The 24,073-nt window shown below is 51.0% G+C and overlaps 10 protein-coding genes across 10 annotated transcripts; 7 read left to right on the top strand and 3 right to left on the bottom strand.

Moving 5' to 3' along the window:
• Nucleotides 1-564: 564 nt before the first annotated feature.
• On the top strand, nucleotides 565-2,076 carry COCVIDRAFT_92343 (hypothetical protein; the record flags this gene model as incomplete). Its single annotated transcript, XM_014703799.1, has 1 exon — nucleotides 565-2,076. One exon carries the CDS (start codon nucleotides 565-567, stop codon nucleotides 2,074-2,076), a length of 1,512 nt encoding a protein of 503 aa, XP_014559285.1.
• Nucleotides 2,077-2,357: 281 nt separating this feature from the next.
• Nucleotides 2,358-4,238, bottom strand: COCVIDRAFT_92539 (hypothetical protein; the record flags this gene model as incomplete). Its single annotated transcript, XM_014703798.1, has 2 exons — nucleotides 2,358-3,358; nucleotides 3,776-4,238. 2 exons carry the CDS (start codon nucleotides 4,236-4,238, stop codon nucleotides 2,358-2,360), a joined length of 1,464 nt encoding a protein of 487 aa, XP_014559284.1.
• A 768-nt stretch (nucleotides 4,239-5,006) lies between these two features.
• COCVIDRAFT_92385 (hypothetical protein) lies at nucleotides 5,007-6,771 on the top strand (the record flags this gene model as incomplete). The annotated part of the gene is made up of 5 exons (XM_014703797.1): nucleotides 5,007-5,086; nucleotides 5,137-5,163; nucleotides 5,237-5,620; nucleotides 5,669-5,796; nucleotides 5,846-6,771. The coding sequence occupies 5 exons, from the start codon at nucleotides 5,007-5,009 to the stop codon at nucleotides 6,769-6,771; spliced, it is 1,545 nt and encodes a 514-aa protein (XP_014559283.1).
• Nucleotides 6,772-7,298: 527 nt separating this feature from the next.
• COCVIDRAFT_92384 (hypothetical protein) lies at nucleotides 7,299-8,281 on the top strand (the record flags this gene model as incomplete). Its single annotated transcript, XM_014703796.1, has 2 exons — nucleotides 7,299-7,895; nucleotides 8,003-8,281. The coding sequence occupies 2 exons, from the start codon at nucleotides 7,299-7,301 to the stop codon at nucleotides 8,279-8,281; spliced, it is 876 nt and encodes a 291-aa protein (XP_014559282.1).
• A 384-nt stretch (nucleotides 8,282-8,665) lies between these two features.
• On the bottom strand, nucleotides 8,666-10,468 carry COCVIDRAFT_24472 (hypothetical protein; the record flags this gene model as incomplete). Its single annotated transcript, XM_014703714.1, has 3 exons — nucleotides 8,666-8,677; nucleotides 8,734-10,369; nucleotides 10,425-10,468. The coding sequence occupies 3 exons, from the start codon at nucleotides 10,466-10,468 to the stop codon at nucleotides 8,666-8,668; spliced, it is 1,692 nt and encodes a 563-aa protein (XP_014559200.1).
• A 2,453-nt stretch (nucleotides 10,469-12,921) lies between these two features.
• Nucleotides 12,922-14,780, top strand: COCVIDRAFT_24471 (hypothetical protein; the record flags this gene model as incomplete). Its single annotated transcript, XM_014703713.1, has 5 exons — nucleotides 12,922-13,048; nucleotides 13,101-13,384; nucleotides 13,445-13,871; nucleotides 13,922-14,247; nucleotides 14,298-14,780. The coding sequence occupies 5 exons, from the start codon at nucleotides 12,922-12,924 to the stop codon at nucleotides 14,778-14,780; spliced, it is 1,647 nt and encodes a 548-aa protein (XP_014559199.1).
• A 779-nt stretch (nucleotides 14,781-15,559) lies between these two features.
• On the top strand, nucleotides 15,560-16,721 carry COCVIDRAFT_92540 (hypothetical protein; the record flags this gene model as incomplete). Its single annotated transcript, XM_014703795.1, has 2 exons — nucleotides 15,560-15,849; nucleotides 15,908-16,721. The coding sequence occupies 2 exons, from the start codon at nucleotides 15,560-15,562 to the stop codon at nucleotides 16,719-16,721; spliced, it is 1,104 nt and encodes a 367-aa protein (XP_014559281.1).
• A 362-nt stretch (nucleotides 16,722-17,083) lies between these two features.
• COCVIDRAFT_92536 (hypothetical protein) lies at nucleotides 17,084-19,495 on the top strand (the record flags this gene model as incomplete). Its single annotated transcript, XM_014703794.1, has 6 exons — nucleotides 17,084-17,279; nucleotides 17,336-17,434; nucleotides 17,519-17,704; nucleotides 17,775-18,368; nucleotides 18,417-18,552; nucleotides 18,616-19,495. 6 exons carry the CDS (start codon nucleotides 17,084-17,086, stop codon nucleotides 19,493-19,495), a joined length of 2,091 nt encoding a protein of 696 aa, XP_014559280.1.
• An 866-nt stretch (nucleotides 19,496-20,361) lies between these two features.
• Nucleotides 20,362-20,986, top strand: COCVIDRAFT_24469 (hypothetical protein; the record flags this gene model as incomplete). The annotated part of the gene is made up of 2 exons (XM_014703712.1): nucleotides 20,362-20,625; nucleotides 20,705-20,986. The coding sequence occupies 2 exons, from the start codon at nucleotides 20,362-20,364 to the stop codon at nucleotides 20,984-20,986; spliced, it is 546 nt and encodes a 181-aa protein (XP_014559198.1).
• Nucleotides 20,987-22,794: 1,808 nt separating this feature from the next.
• On the bottom strand, nucleotides 22,795-23,619 carry COCVIDRAFT_92248 (hypothetical protein; the record flags this gene model as incomplete). Its single annotated transcript, XM_014703793.1, has 1 exon — nucleotides 22,795-23,619. One exon carries the CDS (start codon nucleotides 23,617-23,619, stop codon nucleotides 22,795-22,797), a length of 825 nt encoding a protein of 274 aa, XP_014559279.1.
• Nucleotides 23,620-24,073: the final 454 nt, after the last annotated feature.

The raw sequence follows: 24,073 nt of genomic DNA, 5'->3' as shown, positions 1-24,073 counted from the left end.
GGACAGTGTCCTGAAAGCCACAGGTAATGGCTCTGTGGCTTACACAGCCTCCTCATAGTGGTCCTGGGGGCCGAAACTCGAAGTGGTAGGTCTGCTGCAGGCTGACGCGCATTAATTGGTGGACAGAATCCAGAAGGTGGCTCTACAAAATATATAATTGTATTCAGCCTAGGTTGGAATCATGCGGCATGCAGAACACAGCCGCAGACACTGCTTTCAATCGCCATGTTGTATCACGATCTGAGCCCATGGTTTTATAAGCTGATTGTCCAGCACAAGCTTCCAGATTTGGATATAGTAGTAGCGTGATGGCCATGGTATTTGGAACTCGAAGGAGAAGGAGATTTATCGTCTAATGTCCTCTATCTATCAGTACACTGACCACTGACTGATGAATGTGGCTTGCAGTAAGTTGGTTAGTAAGTGTTGTAGTAGCTAATGTTAATGGGCGATGGCTGAGTGGCTGGTGCTGCGGGGTCTTGGCATTGCGTCCATGTGCCTCCCAAAAGTTCATCATCGACCTCTAAACTGGCCGTCCGCTGGAGCTCAACCCCCCATGCCGCCATGAGCTTCCGACCACTACTGCCCCGGCCAATTGCAGTGCGGGACAAAAACTCAGTATGCCTGCGATGCTGGCGGAGGCTTTCCAAAGCGCCGCCACAGTCACGGCAGGCATTCTCGTCGATTTCGTCGTATAGAGCCAGTGCTGTGACTGCCGGGAAAGACACCAACATCTTCGCCAACGGCTATTTCCGGGCGAATCCATTATTGAAGGATTCGTTTTGGACATCGAAACACCAGTTGCAGAGTTCAATCGTTTCAATACGATCGGGAAATGGACAGCAGCCAAATAAAGAGAATGTTACGGCCACAGCAGAAGAAGTCCTCCCACATAGACGGCGGAAAAAAGCCAAAGAGCAGGCAATGGAAGATCCGGAGACAGCCTATCCCATCCCCCACGATGCGTCGTCGAAACTAGCAAACATATCCTCGAGTCTCCCGAATCAATCTCTAAAGCGCCTCTTAACCACTTACCTCTCACTATCGAAACCCCGCCTCTCCTTCCTCGTCGTCCTCACTGCTACTGCCGCATACTCCTTATACCCCGTCCCCGGACTGCTAGCTCCCGCTGCAACCGCCACACCCTCGCTCTCAACCCTTACACTCTTCTTCCTTACATCGGGGACAGCGCTCTGCTCGGCCTCCGCAAATGCTCTCAACATGCTCATGGAGCCCGAGCACGACGCCAAAATGAGCCGTACGCGCAACCGGCCGCTCGTCCGGAAACTCATCAGCCCACGCGGGGCCATTGCGTTCGCCATTGCCTGCGGCGTCTTCGGCACCGGCGCACTATATTACGGCGTCAATCCCACCACGGCGTTTCTCGGCGCAGCAAACATTGTCCTCTACGCCGGCGTGTACACGCCCATGAAGCGCATGCACGTGCTCAACACATGGGTGGGCGCCGTAGTCGGAGGAATTCCACCGTTAATGGGCTGGACGGCGGCTGCGAACCAGTACGCCCACGACGGCACATGGCAGGAACTGCTATTCGGCGAGGGATCCGCTGGCGGCTGGCTATGCGCCGCGCTCCTGTACGCCTGGCAGTTTCCCCACTTCAACGCGTTGAGCTGGTCTATCCGCGACGAGTACCGCAACGCGGGGTATCGCATGCTGGCCTGGGTTAATCCCGCCATGAACGGTCGTGTTGCGCTCAGATATGCCATTCTCATGTTTCCCATTTGCATTGGCTTGTCGTACAGCGGCGTCACCGATTGGAGCTACGTAGTCACCAGTAGCGCAGTCAATGGCTGGATGGTGCTTAAGGCTTGGCAGTTTTGGAAGGCTGAGGGGAACAAGGGCACGGCGAGGGGTCTGTTCTGGGCGAGTATCTGGCACCTTCCAATTGTCATGGTGTTGGCTATGGCGCAGAAGAAGGGGCTGGGCGAGCGGCTTTATAGGAGTGTTTTTGGGTATGCGGATATTGATGAGGAGGATTTGTATTATGAGGCTGGGGAGTTGGAGGAGGAGGAACGTAGGCAGTTGGCGCTTGTGGAGGGGAGGCCAAAGGCGTGAGATTCTACTTGCTTGAACACTCGACTGCCAGTCACATGTCTCCAATCTTTACTGTATTATACGCATCTGAATGCTCCATATAGGAAGAAAGATCTACTGTCACATGCAGTGAAATGAATATTTGACAGGTCGTATTTTATGACGTCATTCTAACTTCTCAACCGAACATCATAATGCGTTATACATGTTTATTTCTCATCTTTTATAGACTTGTTTAGATTGTTCAGGTGATTTGTATGTCAAGGCACCAACCAGGATGCACAGTGATACACACAAGCCCCTTACTTTGTGCTAGAACTAGCATGCGACCCCCCATGCTTCCTCCGACTCGAGCTCTTCTTCTCCTTCTTCTCGCTCTTGTCCGTCTTCTCTGGTTTGTCTGCCTTTTCAGGCTTCTCAGACCTCTCCGATCTCTCGGGCCTTTCGGGTTTTTCGTAGCGCTCCGGCTTCTCTTCTTCCCGGACTTCTCTGACTTCGCGGACTTCGGCTTTGCCGTCGATGCGGCGTACGACGCGGACGATGTCGTCGGCGCGCTCGATGGCGACTTCGTGGCCGACGCCGTCGAGGACCTTGACGCGGAGGTTTTCTTCGCCCAGGGCGGCGCGCGCGTCCTCTGTTATCTCGTCGGCGATGATGATGGGGTCTGTTTCGCCGAGGACGAGCCAGACTTCTCGTAGGGGACCGGCGCGGGATTCGATGTTCTCACGGATGACGTTCCAGCGGTCGTGCTGGTTGAAGACGGGGGCGTGACGGATGGTAGAGATGAATGCTGGGATGAAGCCCTTGTGGTTTTTGATTTGCCAGTCTACGACGGATGAGACGGTGCTGTGTGGGTTTCCGGGTAGGAGCATTTGGTTGCTTGAGACGTAGGTTTTGTCGCCCTCGCTTCTGGTGGTTGTGGTTGTGGTCTCGGCATTTTCAATGGCTTCGGGGTCGGTCTCGACGGTTTTGGCGCCGGTCCAGAGTTTACTTGCGACTAGTCTACGGACCATCCATTCAGGCATCCAGGAGCTGTTGTAAAGCATCTTGCTTGAGATTGAGGCGTGTGACTTGCGGATCAAACCGCCTGGGGCGACGAGTACAAGGCCCTTGACCAGGTGAGGGAAGTAGGATGTGAAGTCAACAGCAATGGCACCGCCTAGGGAATAGCCAACAATGGTGAAGTTTGACCAATGCAGTGATGATGACTGAAGGGCCAGCATGATTTGGGTGGTGTATAGGGTGGCATCATAATTGGTAGTCTCAGGCGAGGGACCATCCGAGTATCCACGGCCAAAGAGGTCTGGTCCATTGGTTAGCTTTGCAGTGTTATGTGATAGAAATGAAACAATGGCAGAATGCAAGGGCGTCGAACAACTTTTCCAAAGACATTCAGCCTCAGGCCCCCAACATGTCCATAATCTATGACTTGAAGCCGTTGTGTAGATCTGATGCAGGATCGGACGTGCGGCGCACGTGCTTCACCGTTTGGTAGGGCTGGCGGGACCCTTACCTAAACAGGCAAAGCCCATGCGCAAAGGACGATCCAGCGTGGGCGCGGGGTATTGCCCATACATTGTGCGACCAAAAGAGTTCTGGGAACAGATGTATGCGCTGGGTCGCGCCTACACGGGGTTTCCTTGTCATGTCGGGTTGACGATGGGCAAAGATGGATGGTCCAAAGGCTAGTGATGACGATGACAACAAGAGAAAGACCCACCAAAGAGCATGACACGTCGTCCCCTGCCCACCAATTTGTGCGCAAGATCGGTCAGAGCGATACTTGGGGTCGAGATGCCGTGGATTAGGAGAACCTTTTCACCATCCCTGGGGCCGAATTCGTAAACGCGGATAGATCCAAAGGGCGAATCCACGTCCCGGGCACCTGGTAAAGCAGCGGGATGGTAGGGCAGGTCGGCAACATCCTCAGGCGAGATGTCGGGTAGCAAGGAACGACGGGGAGAGGGGATAGGCAGTCGTTTTGCAGGCTTTGATGAGGAAGTCAATGCCCACAGAAGGGACAGGCCGCCGACCGAGGCGGCGCCGAGGATGGCATAACGCTGAATCTTTGGGAGACGCTCGAAGCGGGACAGCTGGGTTGCCGAGATGTTTGAGATTTTGGCGATTGCGACCTCGGCGGCCTTGGGAGCCGGCTGCTTGTCGTTGGCGAACCTGGAGAACATGGCGGGTTTGCGGCGAGGCAGGAATTGATGTACGAGCAGAGAGTCGGACCCTGAGGCGGCGACGAAATAAGTCGATCGCCAACGCGCGCTAAGTCGGGGCGATGGATGCAAGCAAGACGGGGCACATGCAGTCGCCTACGCCTATTGTCACGACCATGTGTGGATGAGAGCGGCCAGCGAGGCCCTGCTGGGCGTATAGCAGACAGGCCGGGCCAGAAGCAGTCGCTGCATGCATCTTCCCTAACCCCAAGCGCACCGAGGCACGACTAAATATACCCAAAAAGCTCCGGCCGGCATCCAAGGTCGCTTCATTCAACCAAACGCTGATCTCGAGGCGGCTAGCGGCCAGGCTGTGGAGAGCCAAGCGATGGGAGCGCGTCAGCTTCTCAGCCACCCTGCAAGCACACAGGGAGGGCGTGGTCGTCCTCTTAGACATGCTCCTTTGAGCTTTCTTGGGGCGGTGCTAGCCAAGGGCAAATACGACTGTGTTTCCATCTCGTCCGTTGTTTTATACGGTCTTCCCGCACTCTGCCTTGCCCCCATTTCCCTCTTTTTCTTTTCCCACGCGCCTCTCTGCGAGGGCCGCATGTTTGGGCTCACCCCGTCCGCGAGCCTCCCAAGTCTCCCCTCCCCCTGGCCTTTGACCGCGCCTCTCACCGCCCACCAGCGTGGTGTATACCCACCAGCAGGGCCTCACACTTGCGGCTGCGGCTGGAAACGACCAAGCACTGTTGCTTCTCAACGGCCGCCCGGGCTCTGTAGTGCGCCATGGACGACTGGACGTCCAAGCAGCTCCCTGAGCGCCTGCCCTTCTCCAAGAAGCGCCTCTCCAAGAAAGTCATTTTCTCGTGCGTCGAGCCGGCAACCATCCAGGCGTATTGAGTGCTGACCAGAGCAGGTATATCGGTGATTATCTCATAATCATGTAGGGCCGCCCCTTCCGCCGCACACGACCTCCTTCCTTCCCGGCTCATTACCAAGGCTAATCACCCTCACAGCGTTTTGATGCTTACCTTTGCCATTGTCGACAAGATCCCCCCCTTCCACCAGCACTTCTCGCTCGACAACTACACCCTCCACTACCCCTTCGCCACCAAAGAGCGCGTGCCCGTCATATGGCTATGTGTCTACGTCATCCTCGCCCCCGCTGTCATCATTGGCATATACACTATGGTCATCGATGGTCTGTTCTCGCATCAGGCCGCTACGCCTGCCAATCGCACCGGACTCAAGCGTCTTTCGGGAAGATACAGGTTCAAGGATAGGCTGTGGGAGCTGAACTGCGGTATACTTGGGCTGGCCCTGAGTGTTGGCGCTGCTTTTACAATCACTGGAGCTTTGAAGAATGCTATTGGAAAGCCACGGCCGGACCTCATTAGCCGGTCAGTTTGGTCTCAGGCACACTAGGAGCGTTGACTGACAGCCGACAGGTGTCTTGTGGACCAAGCCAAGATTAACACGGAGCGCTACGCCCTTCAGACCATTGACATTTGCACCCAAAAGGACAACTACATTCTGCAAGATGGCTTCAAGAGCTTCCCCTCTGGACACAGCAGCGGTACAGTATTTAACTTATCTTGCATGGTAATTTTACTGACATTTCCCAGTTTCCTTTGCCGGCCTGTTCTATCTCTCCATTTACCTTGCCGGCAAACTCCACGTTTTGGACGCCAAGGGTGAGGTTTGGAGAACGTTCATTGTCATGGTCCCCGCACTCGGCGCTGCCCTCATTACCGGAACCCGCATCATGGACGCCCGCCACCACCCCTTCGATGTCATTTCAGGCGCCCTGCTTGGCATACTCGTAGCATGGGGCTCCTACCGACAATACTTCCCTCCTGTTTCTGAGACCTGGCGCAAGGGACGCGCATATCCTATTCGTGCCTGGGGCAAAGCATCACGCGCACCACCACCACCACCACCACACGCACCAATGATGATGGATGACGACGTGCAGACGTTAAGAGATATCAACAAGCCAGTAGACGAAGAGCGTGGGGAAGCATCGGGGTATTCTGCCGCAGCCGTGGTTCCTCCAGACGCTGATGTTGGAGGAAATGTATTTCGCCAACAAATTCATAATTCTCAGCGAAGACGACAGGAATCGGGATCTCAGTATGGCGTAAACCGAAGTGACACGGGCGCATCGAGTAATTACCGAACCGAAACCATGACATCCGGTATCTCCTCCAAGGTCAACAGGTACACCAATCAACTGCCCTCTACCAATCCTTTCGCCGCGGATGTCGCACGCCAACGCCGGATGGACACTTATGATTACTCGTCTTCGGAAGAGGACGAAAACTACGAGCTTCAATCTAGGACCGGCGTCTACAACCCAGTATCTGGTAGACTTACGGATACAGGATACCATCCACCTGCCGGTATCTCGCCTGTTCCTACACCACCACCTCCTCCACATAATGCCATTATACAAAACCAACAGCCCATGTCTCAAACGGGAGACCTGTCTGATCGAAGGGATATTACGCCTGTGCCTCCACATGCTATAAACATGCCCCAGCAAATATGAAGAAGGGCTGAGGTGCACGGTTGTCTATGAGCAACAATGTATTGGCGGAGGGGATTGAATTTCCCAAATATCCGCATTCTCTTCTCTTGGCAGAAGTTGGTGTGCCGATGAGCGTACGAAGAGTTGCTATGGTTAGGACGAGGCGCGTGCATCGCGTCTTGGTTGGGAACAAGGAGTTGTGTGGAACGGGGATCATCATGACAGGAATTCAATTTCCCTAGAGGAAATGGTGCCATGGAAATTTGTAGCATAAAAGTGCAATCCGATTTATATGTAATCTTTACTTATGTTTTTTCTGGGGGAGCAGATCGCGTATGTAGGTGATGGTTGGACCCCCCTGCACGCTAACGCCAAGCGTTGCGTCAGTGGATCCTTTGAACAAGACACTTTTGTTGGACCCTGTTTCTAACATCGGCATCCGAAAAGTGTCCTTCCCGCCAATCCACCCAAACCCTCTCTCTCTCTCTCTCACCCCCCCTTTCCGCCAGGCGCATACATACACACATACTATCAACCCCACATTCACCATGGAAGCCCTCCAATCCACGCTCCAACCCCTAACCCGCGCCCTCCCCCAACCCATCGCAGACATCGGCATCTCGCTCCTCGGCCCAACCTGCTACCAAACCCTTATCTACAACGTCGACCTCAGCGCCACCGAATGCGTCAAACTCGGCATATCCAAAGGCCTCGGCATCGGCATCATCGGCGCCTCCTCCATTGTCAAAATCCCCCAGCTCCTCAAACTGCTCAACTCGCAATCCGCAGATGGCCTCTCGTTCTTGTCCTACCTGCTCGAATCCAGCTCGTACTTGATTTCGCTCGCGTACAACGTGCGCCATGGGTTCCCGTTTAGCACGTTTGGCGAGACGGCGTTGATTCTGGTGCAGAATATTGCGATTGCGAGTCTTGTGCTGAAATATAGTGGGAGGGGTTTGGGCATTGCGGCTTGGGTGGGTGGGTTGATGGCGGCGGGCGCGGCGCTGTTTAATGAGGAGCTTGTGGGTGAGGAGAGGTTGGCGATTTTGCAGGCGAGTGCCGGTGTGTTGGGGGTTGCGAGTAAGGTGCCCCAGATTTTGACGGTGTGGAGTGAGGGCGGTACGGGTCAGTTGAGTGCTTTTGCTGTAAGTTGGTCTTCTTTTTTTTTCCTTTTCGCCTTTCTATGTGCGGACTTCTCATCATATCACCCCTTTTTTGGGGGGTATCAGGACTAACGTGTTGTGTGATGTAGGTTATCAACTACCTTCTCGGCTCCCTCTCTCGCATCTTCACCACTATCCAGGAAGTCGATGATCCCCTCATCCTCTACGGATTCATTGCTGGCTTTGCTCTCAATGTTATCCTCTTCCTCCAGGTCATGTACTACTGGAATGCGCCTGCATCCAAGAAGACTCAGTCCAAGAAACTCGAGAAGCCCATTGTCGCTGGGGGCGAGAAGAAGGAGGCAACGCGCTCCGTGTCCACCGGTCGCGCGGCTGGCAAGAGCCCAAGCACGAGACGCAGGGGATAAATCTCTTTGCTTGTCAACTTTTCTACTATAGATCTTGCTATTTTAATATTTTGGTCTTTTTCTAAACTCATTGTCATGCCAAAGATTCCAGTCAGTGCAAGTGTGAACAAATAACATTATCGGTGATAAACTTCATATATGCATTACTACCTCCATTACAACCATTTACAATACGTATCCTCGTCTAGTGTCTTTTTATACACAGAACCCCTTACCATTAGAGATAAAATACAGCCATCCAGTATAGTACACGCAAAGTCCGACGAACATGGCATGAATCAAAATCATGTACACGATTAATTCCGAGTGAGCTGAGGCGTGAGCCAGAAACTGTATATGGACAGATAAGATGGAGTTTCGAATGAAACCGATTTAGTTGCGTACTTAAAAGACGTACTGTAAGAAAAATGTTAGCAAGAGATGCATGTGCCAAAGAGAACATGTCGACTTACTGGGATGAAAAGATAAGGCACCTGCCTCTCGTACTCCTTCCATGCCTCACCATACTTCTCCCTGCACTTCTCGATATCCCTCATTGCGCGGTGAATAATCATGCCGGCAAAGAAGACCGAGTAGAACCAAGGGAACGGGCTGCTGAAACCGGTAATGAGACCCCAGCTGATGGCAAAGAACAAGTCACAAGTATAGTGGATCTTGCGTGCCTTTCCATACCAGCCATCGGCAAGAATCTTGTTTCCGTGGGCGGTTTGGATAGTCTTGGGGTTCTCGATGCGGCCGTATTTGAAGTAGGGGAAAGTGGTACGCTCCTCAACCACACCGCGCTCCTCCTGGCGGAACTGGTTCTTTTGCGAGTTGGTCGTGTCCCAGATGTAGTAGGCATAGAGGTAGCCAAGAGTCAGAAGAACGGTGAACCAGGTCGGCAGGTCGTACTCGGAGGGGTGGTGGTAGGCGATGTACAGGGTGCAGTGGCAGTACGACAAAGGCACACCAGCCATGTTCCAGAAGATGAGCATGAAACCAAGCTTCTCGTAGTACATGTCCCAGGTTGTAATGATGAGGTGCTCGCCCTTTGCACAGGCGTTGGCATAGAGGTAGTGTGCGAATAGGAGGAAGATGGCTTCGAGGGAAACGTAGCCGTATTGCTCGTACTGCTTCAAGCACGTGCCGAGAGAAAGGAAGAAGAGTATGAACCATGGGATGCGGACTTCAAGAAACATCTTAAAGTCCAAAATACCGAAGAGACGGGGGTTGAGCTCAGAACCGAGGAAGAAGTCGACAATGAAGTTGTCGGTCATGCGGACGGTTGCGCCACGGACGCGAGCAGAGACGTATGCGATGGTCGAGCAGAGGAAGCCAGAGATGATGGCAACGCTCATGATGTGGCCAAACTCATCAACCAAGGTATAAAGCCTGAAGTAGCCGCCAAAGTGTAGAGCCAGCATGATGACGACGCTAGAGTAGAAGGACCACATTGCTGAGCAGTAGTAGTCCAACTGCTTTCCACCCAGATGAGGAAGCGCCTTGCCCTTGCGGTAGACACCCGGCATAAACATGTAAAAAGCCATTTGCATCAGTCCGAAGAACCAGTAGATTTGCCATGCCTTGTTGTTGGGGTATGCTTCCGTCTTAACAAGATACCACATGTGACCAAAGAAGTCTGACCAGCTCTGGCCTTGGGTACGCGTAGGGAATTTGCCGTCGTAAAAAGCGGCTCCAATCCACATGTAGTACATGAGTGCAGGAAAGCAGATCATCATACTGCCCATTCCAATTGCACCTCCAAATTCATGCAGACCAGAAGGATCCTTGGGGGCAAAAAACTTTTCAGCCTCGAATGCAAAGTCCAATTCGATCTTTTCCTGCTTGCTGTGTCCATTTGCATGTCCATTTGCATGTTCATTGGCGTGTCCGTTGACGTGTCCATTGGTAGTTCCATTTCCGTTGGCATGGCCATTGGTGTGGGCTGTCTTGGGGGGCATGGTGCCGTCGGTGGATGACAAGGACTTTGCGAAGGCTTCCTCAGGCTCTGGGGTCGATTCATATATATCGGCGTCGGCCACGGCTGATTTGCGCCGTTGTGACCTCCTGCGCCCTGGAGTTTCAACAAAACCGGGACGTTCGGGCTTGCTGTGCCGTGTATGTCAGCAGTCAGCCTTTTTTGTGCATTTATACTTCGACTTACACCGGGGTCTTGCCCGCTTGGGATCGCGTCACTCGCATTGACATGATTGTTGTGCGGGTAACAGTGGCGGTGTGTGGTTTCAGGGGCGCTCAGGTACAAGGCGGCGCTTGGAAACCTCGACGAAGGCAAAAGGTAATGCAAACTTCAAAATATGTAAAAGAGAAAGAAAAGGGCAATTGTGCTTCGTCACAGAGCATGCATTGCAGCCAAGGAGGCGGTGTGGGGAGCCAATGGCATAAGAGGGCGGAAGGAGAAATTCAATGTTTGTTGACAACATGGACCTCCAAATTCGGGTGTTGCCGTATATGAGCTAGGCTCATCGATCGGGCGCGCCAATCGGAGTGCACGGATTGCGCCCCTCAGGGGAAACCAAAGTATATGTGATACGCGCAATACGGCCATATACTAGTCCATAAGCAAGCGACTTGACATAAAAGCACTTGCGTATTGGAGGAATTGTACAAGGGAATACCGGATTACCGCCAAAACTCAGCTAATATGTAAAATGACTCTACATGGAATCCCATCTACTATGTCCGCATTTCACATTCAAGAATCAATAGTATTTAGCCGTAGCAACAAGGACGAAGACCGTACGCAGCACAGGTCTGGCTAAGCTTCAGTAGTAGTACTTCGGTGATCAAGACTGCTTGTGTTGGCAAGGACGACTACAAGACACTTCCGTTTGTTAACGTATCAAGACCGAAATGAAGATACACTCATCTGGCATCGCTATTCTATATTCTGGACCACGAGTCTACATATCAAATACGAGTTGACCCACATGGTTCACAAACACAGTTTTAGTATCAGGCTGGTACTTTTACTATGGAATGCGTTGCGTTAACATACACATGACTCTATAAGCACCCATAAGCATTTACCATTCTAGCTGCTACATGTTCCTTGGTCTCACTCGGGTGAAATAGCTACTGTCACTCAAGTAACATATCTGTATCTCACTCTCTTCAACTTCACAACATGAAGTATCTTCTTATCACTGGATTGTTGATTTTTGCACCTCAGCAGACATTTGCGGGTACGCTGCTACCTTTGATATTGTCTCACCCATTTCCTCTTGACAGCTTCTAACAACATTTTCTAGATTACTTGTGCTGTGGGACTGGTGAATAAGGACCAGTGGGTGAGCCAGCCGGCTGATGCGAGAATGCTGGAGGCCATATTCTCTGCGTACGCATTATTCCTACAATCATAGCTTATGTTTAGCTATATTGATAATCATACTGCTTACCCCCCACAAGTGATAGGGGATTAAGGTTTTACAATGTATCCCTCAATTCGAAGCGCACCGGAAATCAGTTCCGGGTATGGGTATTCCACAAATAAATGGTAATGCGTGTGTAAGGCAGGCGGGAGGGATAAACAGAGGCGGAGGCGGAGGTTGGAAGTATTGTGTTCAAGAGGGGTCTTACTGGGATGATCGAGACACTACATCGACTGGAAATGATTTCATTGAGGTTTGGTGCCGTAGAAGCTTTCTCTGAATTAACTATCGAGTACGGGACAACCGTAGTGTTAGTGAAGCTATTGTCGTGACTAGGAGGAAAACTCTAACAACTATAAATCAGTGGAGGGCGAACTTGATTTTCGCAACCTACACAAAAGCTCTTGAAATGCCAGACATATCCTTAACAGAGTGCCGGAGGGATACTTAGAGTGTAGACGGCTATGTAACTGTATGAAGCCGTTGCTACTATTGGCAATCGGAGTATTGCGAATTTGGAACCATAATACCCCCGTCTGTCGGATATAGCTAATTACAAAAGCCAATCACGCTCTCGCGGAACAGAAATAGCCGGATACCGTAGACAAGGGAAAGGGCTAATTTCTTGTTAGTAGTTTACCATTTTTGATGGTGGCTTAGTGTCTGGCTATTTCAGTTCTGCGAGAGTCACGGTCGTCACACTAGGACGGCAATTGATGCGGAGACCCCACGCCCAAGCAATCGTCGAAATGGCATGGCTACAACGTGTGCACACGCAAAGCCGCGACGCGTTCTGTCAGGGAGCATCGGACCATTGGCACCTGAACCTCACCATTGTCCTGACATGTGATGCCCTCGGCGCTGCGGATCCTTGTCCTGCATGGAACAACAATTGAGCCGCCCCACGTGAGCCTTCCCAATCCGGCATACCTCGGTATCTTGGTGAATGACGTCTGCCCTCAACCAGCAAGTCAGCCGCTCATGGGCCAGCTCCACCAATAGCAACGCCCCTAAATCCACGCACAAGATCACACGAGAGCGGTCGCAGTACCCCAAACGCGCTATTCACGGTCGGCCTTCAGCTGATGGCATGCTTCCCCGGATTCCTTGGCGTGGAGTAATTGCGAGCATGTGAAAGTAGCGCGAAACCATGCTAATCCTCTTATAAGCCTAGAAGTGTCTCCATCGTCGTCTTGTGATCCTTCTTCCTTCATCTTTTTGCTTTTCATCCCTTCGTCTTGCTCCCCCTTTGTATTCTCAATCTAGAGAAAAATGGCGAAGCGCTTCTCTACCGCCGATGTCGCGTCGCACAAGACTGCGAACGACCTGTGGATCATTGTAGACGAGGATGTCTACGATCTTACCAAGTTCCAGGATGACCACCCTGGCGGCAAAAAGAGTACGCTGAGCCCTATCTTACGGATTCCGCGGTCCAAGCTAATGATTTCAAGTCCTCCAGCGAGTAGCTGGCAAGGATGCTTCAAAGCAGTTTTGGAAGTACCACAACGAGAGCATTCTGAAGAAGTACCAGAAGCAGCTGCTAGTCGGATCACTCGACACCAAGGCTGCTCCTCCAGCTCCTCCCGCGGCTGCTGCTCCAGAGAAGGAGATTGTTAAGCCAGAGGCAAATCCCGGAGTCGTTGCACCTCAGCCAACTCAAGCTGCGGAGGAGTCGGAGCCTTTCGACTCCTATGGTGACCTCGTCCCATATGCGGACCCTTCGTGGTATCAAACTGTATGTCCACAGATGCGCCTTTCAATGATTCCCATGAGCCTCGGCTAACACAAAGATCAGTATCACTCTCCCTACTACAACGAGACGCACGCCGCCTTACGCGCAGAAGTCCGCGACTGGGTTGAGGAGAAGCTCATGCCATACGTCACAGAGTGGGATGAAGCAAAGAAGGTACCAGATGAGATTTTCCTCGAAATGGGAGCACGAGGATACCTCGCTGGTATGCTGGGCGTCAAGTACCCTACACAATACACCGACCTGAGGGTCAACAGCGTACCACCAGAGAAGTGGGATCACTTCCATGAGATGATCATCACCGATGAAATATCAAGGACGGGCAGTGGTGGTCTCGTCTGGGGCTTGATCGGTGGATACGGAATCGGCGGACCGCCTCTGTTCAAGTTTGGCAAGAAAGAGCTTGTCCAGCGCATTGGTCCCGATCTACTTAGCGGAAAGAAGAGGATCTGTTTGGCAATCACCGAGCCAGGTAAGTCCCCGCCTTTTGTATCTAGAAAGTTGAAATTGACATTCCCACAGATGCCGGCAGTGATGTCGCGAACCTGACCTGTGAAGCTAAGCTCTCCGAGGATGGCAAACATTACATTGTCAACGGTGAGAAGAAATGGATCACAAACGGTATTTGGTCCGACTACTTCACCACCGCTGTTCGTACTGGCGGCGAGGGCATGAACGGTATTTCAGTCCTTTTGATTGAGCGCAGCGCAGGTGGTGTTTCTACGCGTAAGATGGACTGCCAGGGTGTGTGGAGCAGTGGTACCACCTACATTACCTTTGAAGATGTCAAGGTCCCTGTCGAGAACCTCATCGGAAAGGAAAACCAGGGTTTCAAGGTCGTCATGACCGTAAGTCAATCATTTGAATCGCCTTGAGATGCCCACTAATCATCATCTAGAACTTCAACCACGAGCGTATCGGCATCATCATTCAATGTCTCCGCTTCTCTCGTGTATGCTACGAAGAGAGCATGAAGTACGCACACAAGCGCAAGACCTTCGGCAAGCGTCTCATTGACCACCCCGTCATCCGTCTCAAGCTCGCGCACATGGCTCGTCAGATTGAGGCCAGTTACAACTGGATGGAGAACCTCATCTACCAGTGCGAGAAGATGGACGACATGGAGGCTATGCTCAAGCTTGGAGGTGCTATTGCCAGTTTGAAGGCCCAGAGCACAACAACATTTGAGTTCTGTGCCAGGGAAGCAAGTCAAATCTTTGGTGGCTTGAGTTATAGCAGAGGCGGACAGGGCGCCAAGGTCGAAAGGCTATACAGGGATGTCAGGGCATATGCTATTCCAGGTGGTAGTGAGGAGATTATGCTTGACTTGAGCATCAGGCAAGCTTTGAGGGTACACAAGGTCCTGGGCATGAAGCTGTAAATGCCTTTAGCATGGCGGGACGTGTCTGTAACAAAATATTCTATGTAGACCAAATTTCTTACATATTTCAATTCAAGTAACAATAACTCTTTCAAATTGTTAGTTGTCCAAGTCATGAGGATGCGTACATGTTATGCCGGCAGTAAGTCGTCCCACGCGTTGGCCTCCCCACTGTGGAGGCCCCACAAATTCCAACCTTAGCAACGGCAGTTGCTTCCCAACTGCCGTTTTTGTATAGTGTACGCTGTGATTTCTCATAACAGAGTGTCAATCTTCTTTACCCATACGATGGATAAATGATACGCAAGAGGCAGCCACTCAACTCGGCTCAGGCGATTGCGTGAAGCATAAGAAGCACATTGCGATGCGGGGTCAAAGGCATCTTGATCAATTCAATGGCGATCCAAGTCGTCAGCCAAGACATCTGGATGGATTTGTACCAGTTGGAATGGATGAGGAATCTGTGTCGGCTACATCGTATACTTGATAGCTGCAAAGTATGTGGGGTATACGACTCTGTCGTCTAGATCCAGGAGCAAGAGTGACATGGCTTAATCTAGGACTAATCGATATTTCCAAAGAAAAGACATGCCGAGTTTCATCGTAAGAAGGCTTAATCAACGAGTCCCTGAGCAGAAGATCCTTCACTATGTCTTTGCAGCGTGGAGTTGATTTCGATATAAATTGCCCTCGTACAGACTATTGTATGTGACAGCTTTTGTCAAAAGAAACCTCATAGCAAAATCATCACACCAGTTCCTCTAAGACGTAACAAAACTATGGCTTCATCAAACGATATATTTCGCAAGGTCGAGTGGAATGGGAAGCAAGTCCCAGTCTACCCCATGGAGACTATCGACTTCTCTGCACTCCTATCTCAGGAGCCCGCGGAACTCGAGAAGCTCCTACAATGCTGCAAAGACGAAGGTTTCTTCTACCTGGACCTCAACAATGTTGACGGACGCCGATTTCTTGATGACCACCAGGGGCTTCTGAAGCTCATGCACAGGTTCTTCGAAGCTCCGATTGAGGTGAAGAACGAGTATGGACTTATCTCTCCTCATCTCGGGTAAGCCCATAAACAAGACCCCTCCCTATAAACCTCCACAGTCACTAAGAGGTCCCAGTTACGAGCCCGTCGGTTCCCGCAACGGCGTCCTCGAAGACACACGCGACGGCTACGAAATGGTCAAAATCTCTCGCGATGAGATCCAACGCGAATCTCCCCACATCCCACGCAACATCAAGAACAGCGCCGACCTAAAGACCCTCGAGAGCGCCATCTCCGCCAACAACATTATCGGTAAAGTCATCCTGGCCGCTCTCTCCACCGCGTCCAGTCTCACAGGCTCATCCCGCTTCGAGAATCTGCACCGCAACCACCGTCCCTCGACCAGCACTCTAGCCATGATGCACTACATCCCATCCGACCCCTCCAAAGACGGCAATGTCGGCCACCAAAAGCACACAGACATAAGCTCCCTCACCGTCCTCTTCACCGAACAATGGGGTCTCCAAATCCGACCACCAGGCACCAAAGAATTCGGCTTCGTAGAGCCCAAACAGGGCCAAGCTATCATCAACGTAGGCGACTCCCTACGCTTCGCCAGCGGTCACGAATTTCAATCGTGTATCCACCGCGTTGTACCGTACAATTATAGTGAGCATAGGTACTCTGTTGCGTACTTTCTGCGGGCCGAGGACGAGACTATGTTTCGGGATAGTGAGGGGAGGTATGTTACGTCGCGCCAGTGGCATGACGAGAAGTTCTTGGCGTTTTTGGGGTCGCCGGCTGAGCAGGCGGCTGCGCCGAGGTCGTTGTTGCTTGGGGGGATGCATGAGGGTGAGGGGGATGTTTATGTGGCGCAGAGGGAGGTGGGTGTCGTTGAGGGTGGGGTCAAGGATGCTGTTGAAGTGTCTGCTGTTGAGGTGAGCGCTTAGGTGTTGATCCCTTTTTTTTGTGTGCCTGACACGAATGGATGGTGGATGATTGGTTGTGAGGTGTGAATTGATTCCATATGATATTTGCTATATGGATTATGGTCCACGATTGTGATCAACCGGACTGGGCCTGTTGCCAGTGACGGAATCCCACTTTGCATGATATCATATCTCCACCCATGCAAAGTGTTCTCTGTGACCCTGCACGATTTATATTTACATAGATTAAAGCATTGGAGCTGTTTCGTTCAACTTACCAGACCCGTATCTACTCATATATGCACGCTAATCTACTACTTAAGTAACTAACCCGCTGTTCCTTTCTTCCTTTGTTACTGCCCTCGCCTTCAAAATCGAAAATTATGTACCTCCTCTTAGCTCTGCTACTACCGAGTATCATTCAAGGATGTGAAAGAAAACACCATCGCCGACACCACGATCGCCATCTGCTCCAGCGTGATACGACACCCATCTTCCCACCAACTCTGACCCCACAGGAACAAATTCTAGTATCGTCTTTTGACAATACTTCAATAGCGTCTTGGTCTAGTTACTACTGTAATTCTCACACCAATTATACAGCACACATCCGAAAAGACACTCATAAATTTTAGCTCACAGGCGAAATCTCGCGGGAGAAAGCAGCGCAGTGCCTCAATGGACAGCTTCAAAATGGGCCGAGTATGGTTTCGACACTAGACTAGATAGCTATCGTAAGTCCCCTTATGTCTTCATTCCCTGCTTTGATAAAAAAAAAAGAAAATGGGCATATTCAGCCACTGACCACAAACTCAAAGACGTCTACCTAAACTACCCCATCCACCAATCCCTAGCACTCAAATACCCCAACGGAACCACCTACAACCTCACTCTTGAAGAACCTATCCTCGAAGAAGACCCTACAACCGGTTCTCCAAACCGCATCCCCGCATTCCACGGCTACTCCGCCTCAGGAAACGTATCAGCACCCTACATCTACATCGGTACACCCACCTCCCTCTCCCACCCCATCTCAACCCTCCAACAAAACCCCAACTAACCCAACCCCCCCAGGCCGCGCCACAACCCAAGATATCGAGCGGCTCCTCACCCACAACATATCCCTAGCCGGTAAAATCGGCCTAGCCAAACACGGCGGCCCCTTCCGCGGCACCAAACTCCGCAACGCGCAATCCTTCAACCTAACCGGCCTGCTCCTCTTCACCGATCCCGCCGACGACGGAGAAATGGCGCCACCGACGTACGCACCGTACCCTGCTGGGCCCGCACGTAACCCGGGGAGTATACAGCGCGGTAGCGTGCTGGACCTGAGTAAGTATCCTGGGGATCCGACGACGCCGGGGCATGCGTCGAAGGAGGGGGTGGAGAGGATGTACATGGGGAGTTTGCTGCGGATACCGAGTTTGCCGTTGTCGTGGGGGGAGGCGAGGGGGTTGTTGAGGGGGTTGGAGGGGCGGGGGGTTAGGGAGGGTGGTGGTGGTGGTGGGTATTTTAGTGGGCCGTCTGGTGCGGTGCTTGAGATGAGGAATCAGATGAAGGGCGGTATTGAGTGGATTTACAATGCGGTTGGTGTTGTGAATGGGACGGAGGGGGATGAGGTTATTGTTGTGGGGAATCATCATGATGCGTGGATGGTTGGCGGTGCTGGTGAGTTTTTGAGGTTGGTTCTGGAGAGTTTGGCTGATGAGGAATTAGCGGATCCGCATTCTGGTTCAGCGATTTTGATTGAGTTGGCGAGGGCTATTGGCAAGCTCTTGGAGACTGGGTGGAGGCCCAAACGGACGATTGTTCTTTGTAGTTGGGATGCGGAGGAGTATGGGTTGGTGGGAAGGTAAGTTGTGTTTCTTGAATCACACAAAACTGTTTTCAGAACTTCAGAAATAACCAGTTTCAGCACTGAATGGGTTGAGGAACACACTCCCTGGCTTAAATCATCTACTGTGTCCTACTTAAACTTCGACGTTGGAGTCTCTGGCACCATCCCCGACTTCAGTGCTTCTCCCGACCTTCACTCCCTTATCACTTCGACTGCACAGAAGGTCATATGGCCCCATGGCGAGAACCGTACAATATACGATGTTTGGGAAGAAAATTCTGGCGAGATTGATCTTCTAGGTGCACAAAGCGACTACGCAGCATTTGTACACCGCGGTGGGATTTCTTCCATGGATATTGGTACTACGCGAGCGCCCCTGGATCCAATCTATCACACACACTCCAACTTCGATAGCTATCACTGGATGGCTAAGTTTGCTGATCCAGGATTTGTAAAGCACAAGGCGATTGGACAGTTCCTGACCTTGATGCTGTTCCACTTAGTAAACGACGATGTTGTGCCGCTTGAGCCAGCCAACTATGATGTAGAGATGAAGGCGTGGCTTGTGGATCTCCGCAAGCTTGTTTCATCTGCGAATGCAACAGCTACAGTCAAAGTCGAGCAGCTTGAAGATGCTGTTGCGGTATTCGAAGAAGCAGCACAGCTATTCAATGCCACCTGTAAGATGGCTGTAGTCTCAAACAATGTACGTCTAATCAAGGAACTGAACCGCAAAGCCCGAGATCTTGGACGAGAGTTCATCAAGCAAGGCGGACTTCCCGGAAGGCCATTCTATCAACATCTTCTATTTGCACCAGGAATAGATACAGGATACAGGCCCGTTACTTTTCCTGGAATTACGGAAGCCGTTTCTGTGGGTAACTTCACTCTAGCAAACGAATACTTGGGAAGGACCGTGAAGGCTGTGCTGGCAGCAGCAAATATACTGGCGGCCTGAAGTCAGCATTGGTTCTTAGGCAAGCCATTTGGTATCGGTCGACCTTGAGACAGATGTTTGTAGCAGCTGCTCTAGTAACAACGATGTATGAGACAGCAGTCGGAATATCGCTTTCTCGTTCTTCTGGTGCTAGTCAGCAAAGGCATGATTTGTTTATTGAATCTTTATACTAGAAAACTTCAAAGAGAAGTAGCGAATCGCTCTATGCAATACTGTATCATGTTACATTGCCGATCCTCTCGGACTAAATTTAGTGTCAGACCGGTGAAAAAGCAGCCTCGTTGTTTTTTTCTACTGCATACCCTTGCAGGCCTAATCATACCATTGCACAGAGTTGAAATTTGTTCCTCTGGCTCATTTTTGCTCCAGCGGTTACGTGCTCAAAGCGGTTAAATGTGGGTATTCCCTTTGTGATTCATGCCAGGCAACCAGCCCTCCACATCACCGTCCCACATTATATCCACTGAACACAGTGTGATGGGCGATTTATGAGGCGGGACTGTGTGACTCAAGCGCCGTGTTTGCCTGGCCAGTTGCAGAGTAACGGGGAGAAAATTGCATATCTGCCACACGTTACAGCCTTGCGGTGGGCGCCTTAAACGGGGGGCCGCAAGTAGCATAGCCCATCACGAGGATATTTGGGGATACTTGAGGTGAACATGTGCCTTTGATTTCCAAAATCCATTTTTGTATTCACTTCATCATCTCTAAGCTTTTGTCTTTGCGAATCTCTTTGGCAAAGACTGTGGTTGCGAATAAACTTTTCCGTTTCGCCCGGCATCAAACGACAACTCAAACGACACATATTCACCGAGTACCCCCTTACATCCTCCGATTCGAATATTGAGACATATCCCAAAGTGAATATGGTATCTTCAATCTTCAATGCCACGCTGCGCGGTGTACAGGCACTCTTTGGCATCATCGTACTAGGCCTCAGCGTGACGCTCATCCGCGGCCATCATTGGGGCAATCTTCCTGCCGGCTTGGGTTATGGCGCATTTGTCGGCGGGCTATCCTTTGTAGCTGCATTCATAGGGTTGGCTGCAACATGGTTCGAATTTCTGGGTGGCATGGTTGGGCTTGTCATCGACGGCGTTGTTGCGCTGGTGAACCTTGCCGGTGGTGTTGTAAGTATCGCGTCTCTTGATCAACATCAGCGCTCTTTTCTTCAAATATGCAAGAATAAAGTACTGACTTTCCCAAAAGCTGTATGCTATTAACCTGGCAGGCACAGACTGCGAAATGAGCGCCGAAGATCCCAGCAACATAAACAAGATGATTGAAAACGAGTGGTTCAATGGCGGTTGCCAGAGCCCCGGATTCTGCTGGAATGGCTACGAATATAGTAGGAACCCCTCGAAGCAAATAGCTGTATACGAGGGCCATTGTAAGGAAGCTAAAGCCGATGCCGTCTTTATGTTCCTGACCGCTGTTGTCATGATTGTCTGTGCGTTGCTGGTTTGGTTGAGGATGAGGAGGGGCTACTGAAGAAGAACAAGTCAACAGTAAGACACGCTCTCAAAACCTACATAACTAACAGGATGTTTACTCAAATAGGTTTAATTTGTAGCAGCCAATGTGCAATCCAGGACCTAGTATCACGATATCATATCTGCTGCGAAGTAGAGTTGGCAATTTCGAAATTGGTTTTGTAATGGTGGCATTTTCTCAGTATGCGATACCCAGATTTCCTTCCAATTGTTGTTTCCTTGTATGTTACTCTTTATCAGACATTAGCAATGAGCACAAGTTTATTATAGGTTTCAGTACTTGATTGGTGATCCGTCAACCCAAACCTGGATTCAACTCTTGAGGTGATACTAGCAACAAACAAATCGAGTAACAATCCCTCAACCTACCGCGTACACCCGGATATGATCATAGCATCTTTCCGTCTCTTCCAGCTTCCCAATTTTTCGGACCAGAAGTTGGCTGGCAGAAGCTGGCTCTTCAATTATCAACGCCACCAGCACTCGTCACCTTGATCTTCTTCGCTGCACCCACTTTGCAGCTGCTCCTATTCCTGTAAGCAATGCCTTTAAGGGTACTACAGCTCATTTTTTTTTCAACATTCCCATAATTACAATGAATCTCTAGTCTCACAGCGCATCTGTCGTACTGATGTTTTCTGTCTCATGATTTCCGTGGTATTGTCAGGTTGATGAGTTTGAATGAAAACAGTCGGCTGTTAGTCGCACAATCCCCACGTACGTATGCCGTACTATTTATATACACTTGAGAACACTCGACGCCATGGTTTTTGGGATGGCCTTGTGTGAGAAAACCAGAGACGTACAGAGGGCATTTGGTCGTTGGATGAAAGTGTATATAGGGATGCGACGTAAAGAGGTGTATAGTGGTTGTAGTGCTTGGGCTGCCGTGTGCGCATGTGAAGAAGGCGCAAGAGAAATGAACGTTCATCAAGAGGCGAGCTCCTTTTGCAAGGATGTGACAAAGCAAAGAACTTGAAGACGTGACTATGATGCACAACATGTATCACCAGCCTGTGGGAATGTTGCTGGAAGTACTTCCATCTCGTTTCACTGAACCACACAGGAAGCAATAGTCGCGCGATAATCGCATATCTGCATTCCAAAACTCACTAATCCTATATGTCCATGCATCTCGTCATATCCATGAGTCTTCCAATCAACCTGGTACAAACGCCGCTTATGCACAACCTCCGGGCAAGTCCGCCCAGCCTTGCTCACTACGCCTCACTATGCAAATGATCCGAAGTTACTCTAAGCAGGGCAAGTCTGCGACTATTAGCGGTGATCTGATAGTAGGTAACGTCCCATCCTCTTCTAAGAACATACGCTGCCGCAAGATCCACAGCTCTTGGTGCCATCACTGATACCAGCGCCGCACTTGGGGCAGCTGGTGTGGTTGGAGTTGACGAGAACGGTGATGGACTGCATGTTGGTTTCCGACGGGTTTGTTCGGTAGGTTGGTAAAATGAAGGGCTGGTATTCGTGAAGTTGTGGATTGATGGTTTGCGCTGATGGCTCAGGATGGAGGGGTAAGGTGGGGTTGATATAGCGAACGTCTGCAGGGCCAGACAGCCACGGCAGCATTAGGAAGCTAGTGCATTATCTGTCAGATGATTGCAGGCGGTAAGAGCGCTTGCAGTTATAATTGGGTAGTTGAGTGGGGGCGTGGGAAATGGGACGAGCCGGTGAAGATACATGTAACTAGGCTGGAGTCAGGATACGTAAAAGGACCGAGCAGATGGCACTGCGTAAAGGCGGGCGTCCTGTTGAGAGCAGACGTAGGCTTGTGATGATGCAGATTCATTACCTAACGTGACAGATGATCTGTCCGTTGATAACAACAAGCCAACCGTCTTCTTTCTTCTCCATCTCTCTGAAGGCCGCGGAGATCTCCTCCAGGTCTTGTTCCGTCGCATGCCCACTATCCAACGCCCTCTTTTTGTAGTCGCTTTGCACTGTTCTATCAGCCCAGAGGCCGCACCAGAACTCCCTCTCTTCTGGTGTGCTAAATGTCCAAGCAGCCACACTAGCCTCGATATCGCTTCTTGGGAAGCCAGCCTCCATCGCTATTGCATGTAGTTGCTTGCCAATGTTTGGATGAGCCTTGAGTCCCAGCGCAACCTTGATGTAGAGCTCCTTCCACTTGTGCAGCATGGGGTGATCCGGATACCAGTCCATGGCGCCGTAGTTACAGTCTCGGATGGCAAGGATGCCGCCGGCCTTGGCTAGTCGTTTCATTTCCTTCATCGCGCCTAGTGGGTCTTGAAGATGCTGCAGCACTTGGTGCGCGTGTACGACATCAAAGCCATGCTCTTCTACACCCTCGAGCTTGTTCCATTCGAAAATATCACCAACTTCGAAGCGTATATTTTTTATTCCTTTTTCCTCTGCGTGCTTTCGGGCTTTTTCAATGACATCGGCGGAGGGATCGATTGCGTAGACGAAACCTTGTGGAACTCGAGCAGCGATATCAACGCTGATGGTACCAGGGCCGCACCCAACATCGAGTATCTTCAGTGAGGGGTTGTTGAGGTAAGGCAGGAGATGAGGACAGGAGTTTTCCACGGTGCGCCAACTGTGAGAGCGGAGGACAGAGGCATGGTGGCCGTGAAGGTATGGTCCGGACATGTTGGGCTATGCGGAGCTGTAAAAGATGATATCAATTCAATGAGCAGTGTGGAGTTGATACTAATGTGGAAATGAAGGGTGCTAGGCAGCAGGTCTATGAATGCGTCAATGATGGCAGTCACTTTGGTTAGTGCCGGAATTAAGAGGAGATGAATTGATGGCTTTATAGTTCGAGGTCATGCAGCGCTTGGAGCCGAACATTCCGAAATCGCAGCCTTTTGATTGGGGTAAAGTCCTGTCTGTCAAAATGTTGCGACAACGGAGTATCACAATACTTGTTGGAGTAAGAGGGCAACTTGCACTTTTATGTCCGAAGTCGGCCATCTTGGTGCTCCCGCTTAGTCACAAACACCCCATCCTTTGCGTCATCGATCCGCGCATCAGTCATGCAGAGGTTCTCCAAGAAGGAAATGTGAGTGAGTTTAGTGCTGCGATCTGCGGAGAATTCAACCAG

This window comes from Bipolaris victoriae (genome assembly GCF_000527765.1).
Source record: "Bipolaris victoriae FI3 unplaced genomic scaffold scaffold_20, whole genome shotgun sequence".
Lineage (NCBI taxonomy): Eukaryota > Fungi > Ascomycota > Dothideomycetes > Pleosporales > Pleosporaceae > Bipolaris > Bipolaris victoriae.
This window is presented reverse-complemented; position numbering and strand designations above follow the sequence as displayed.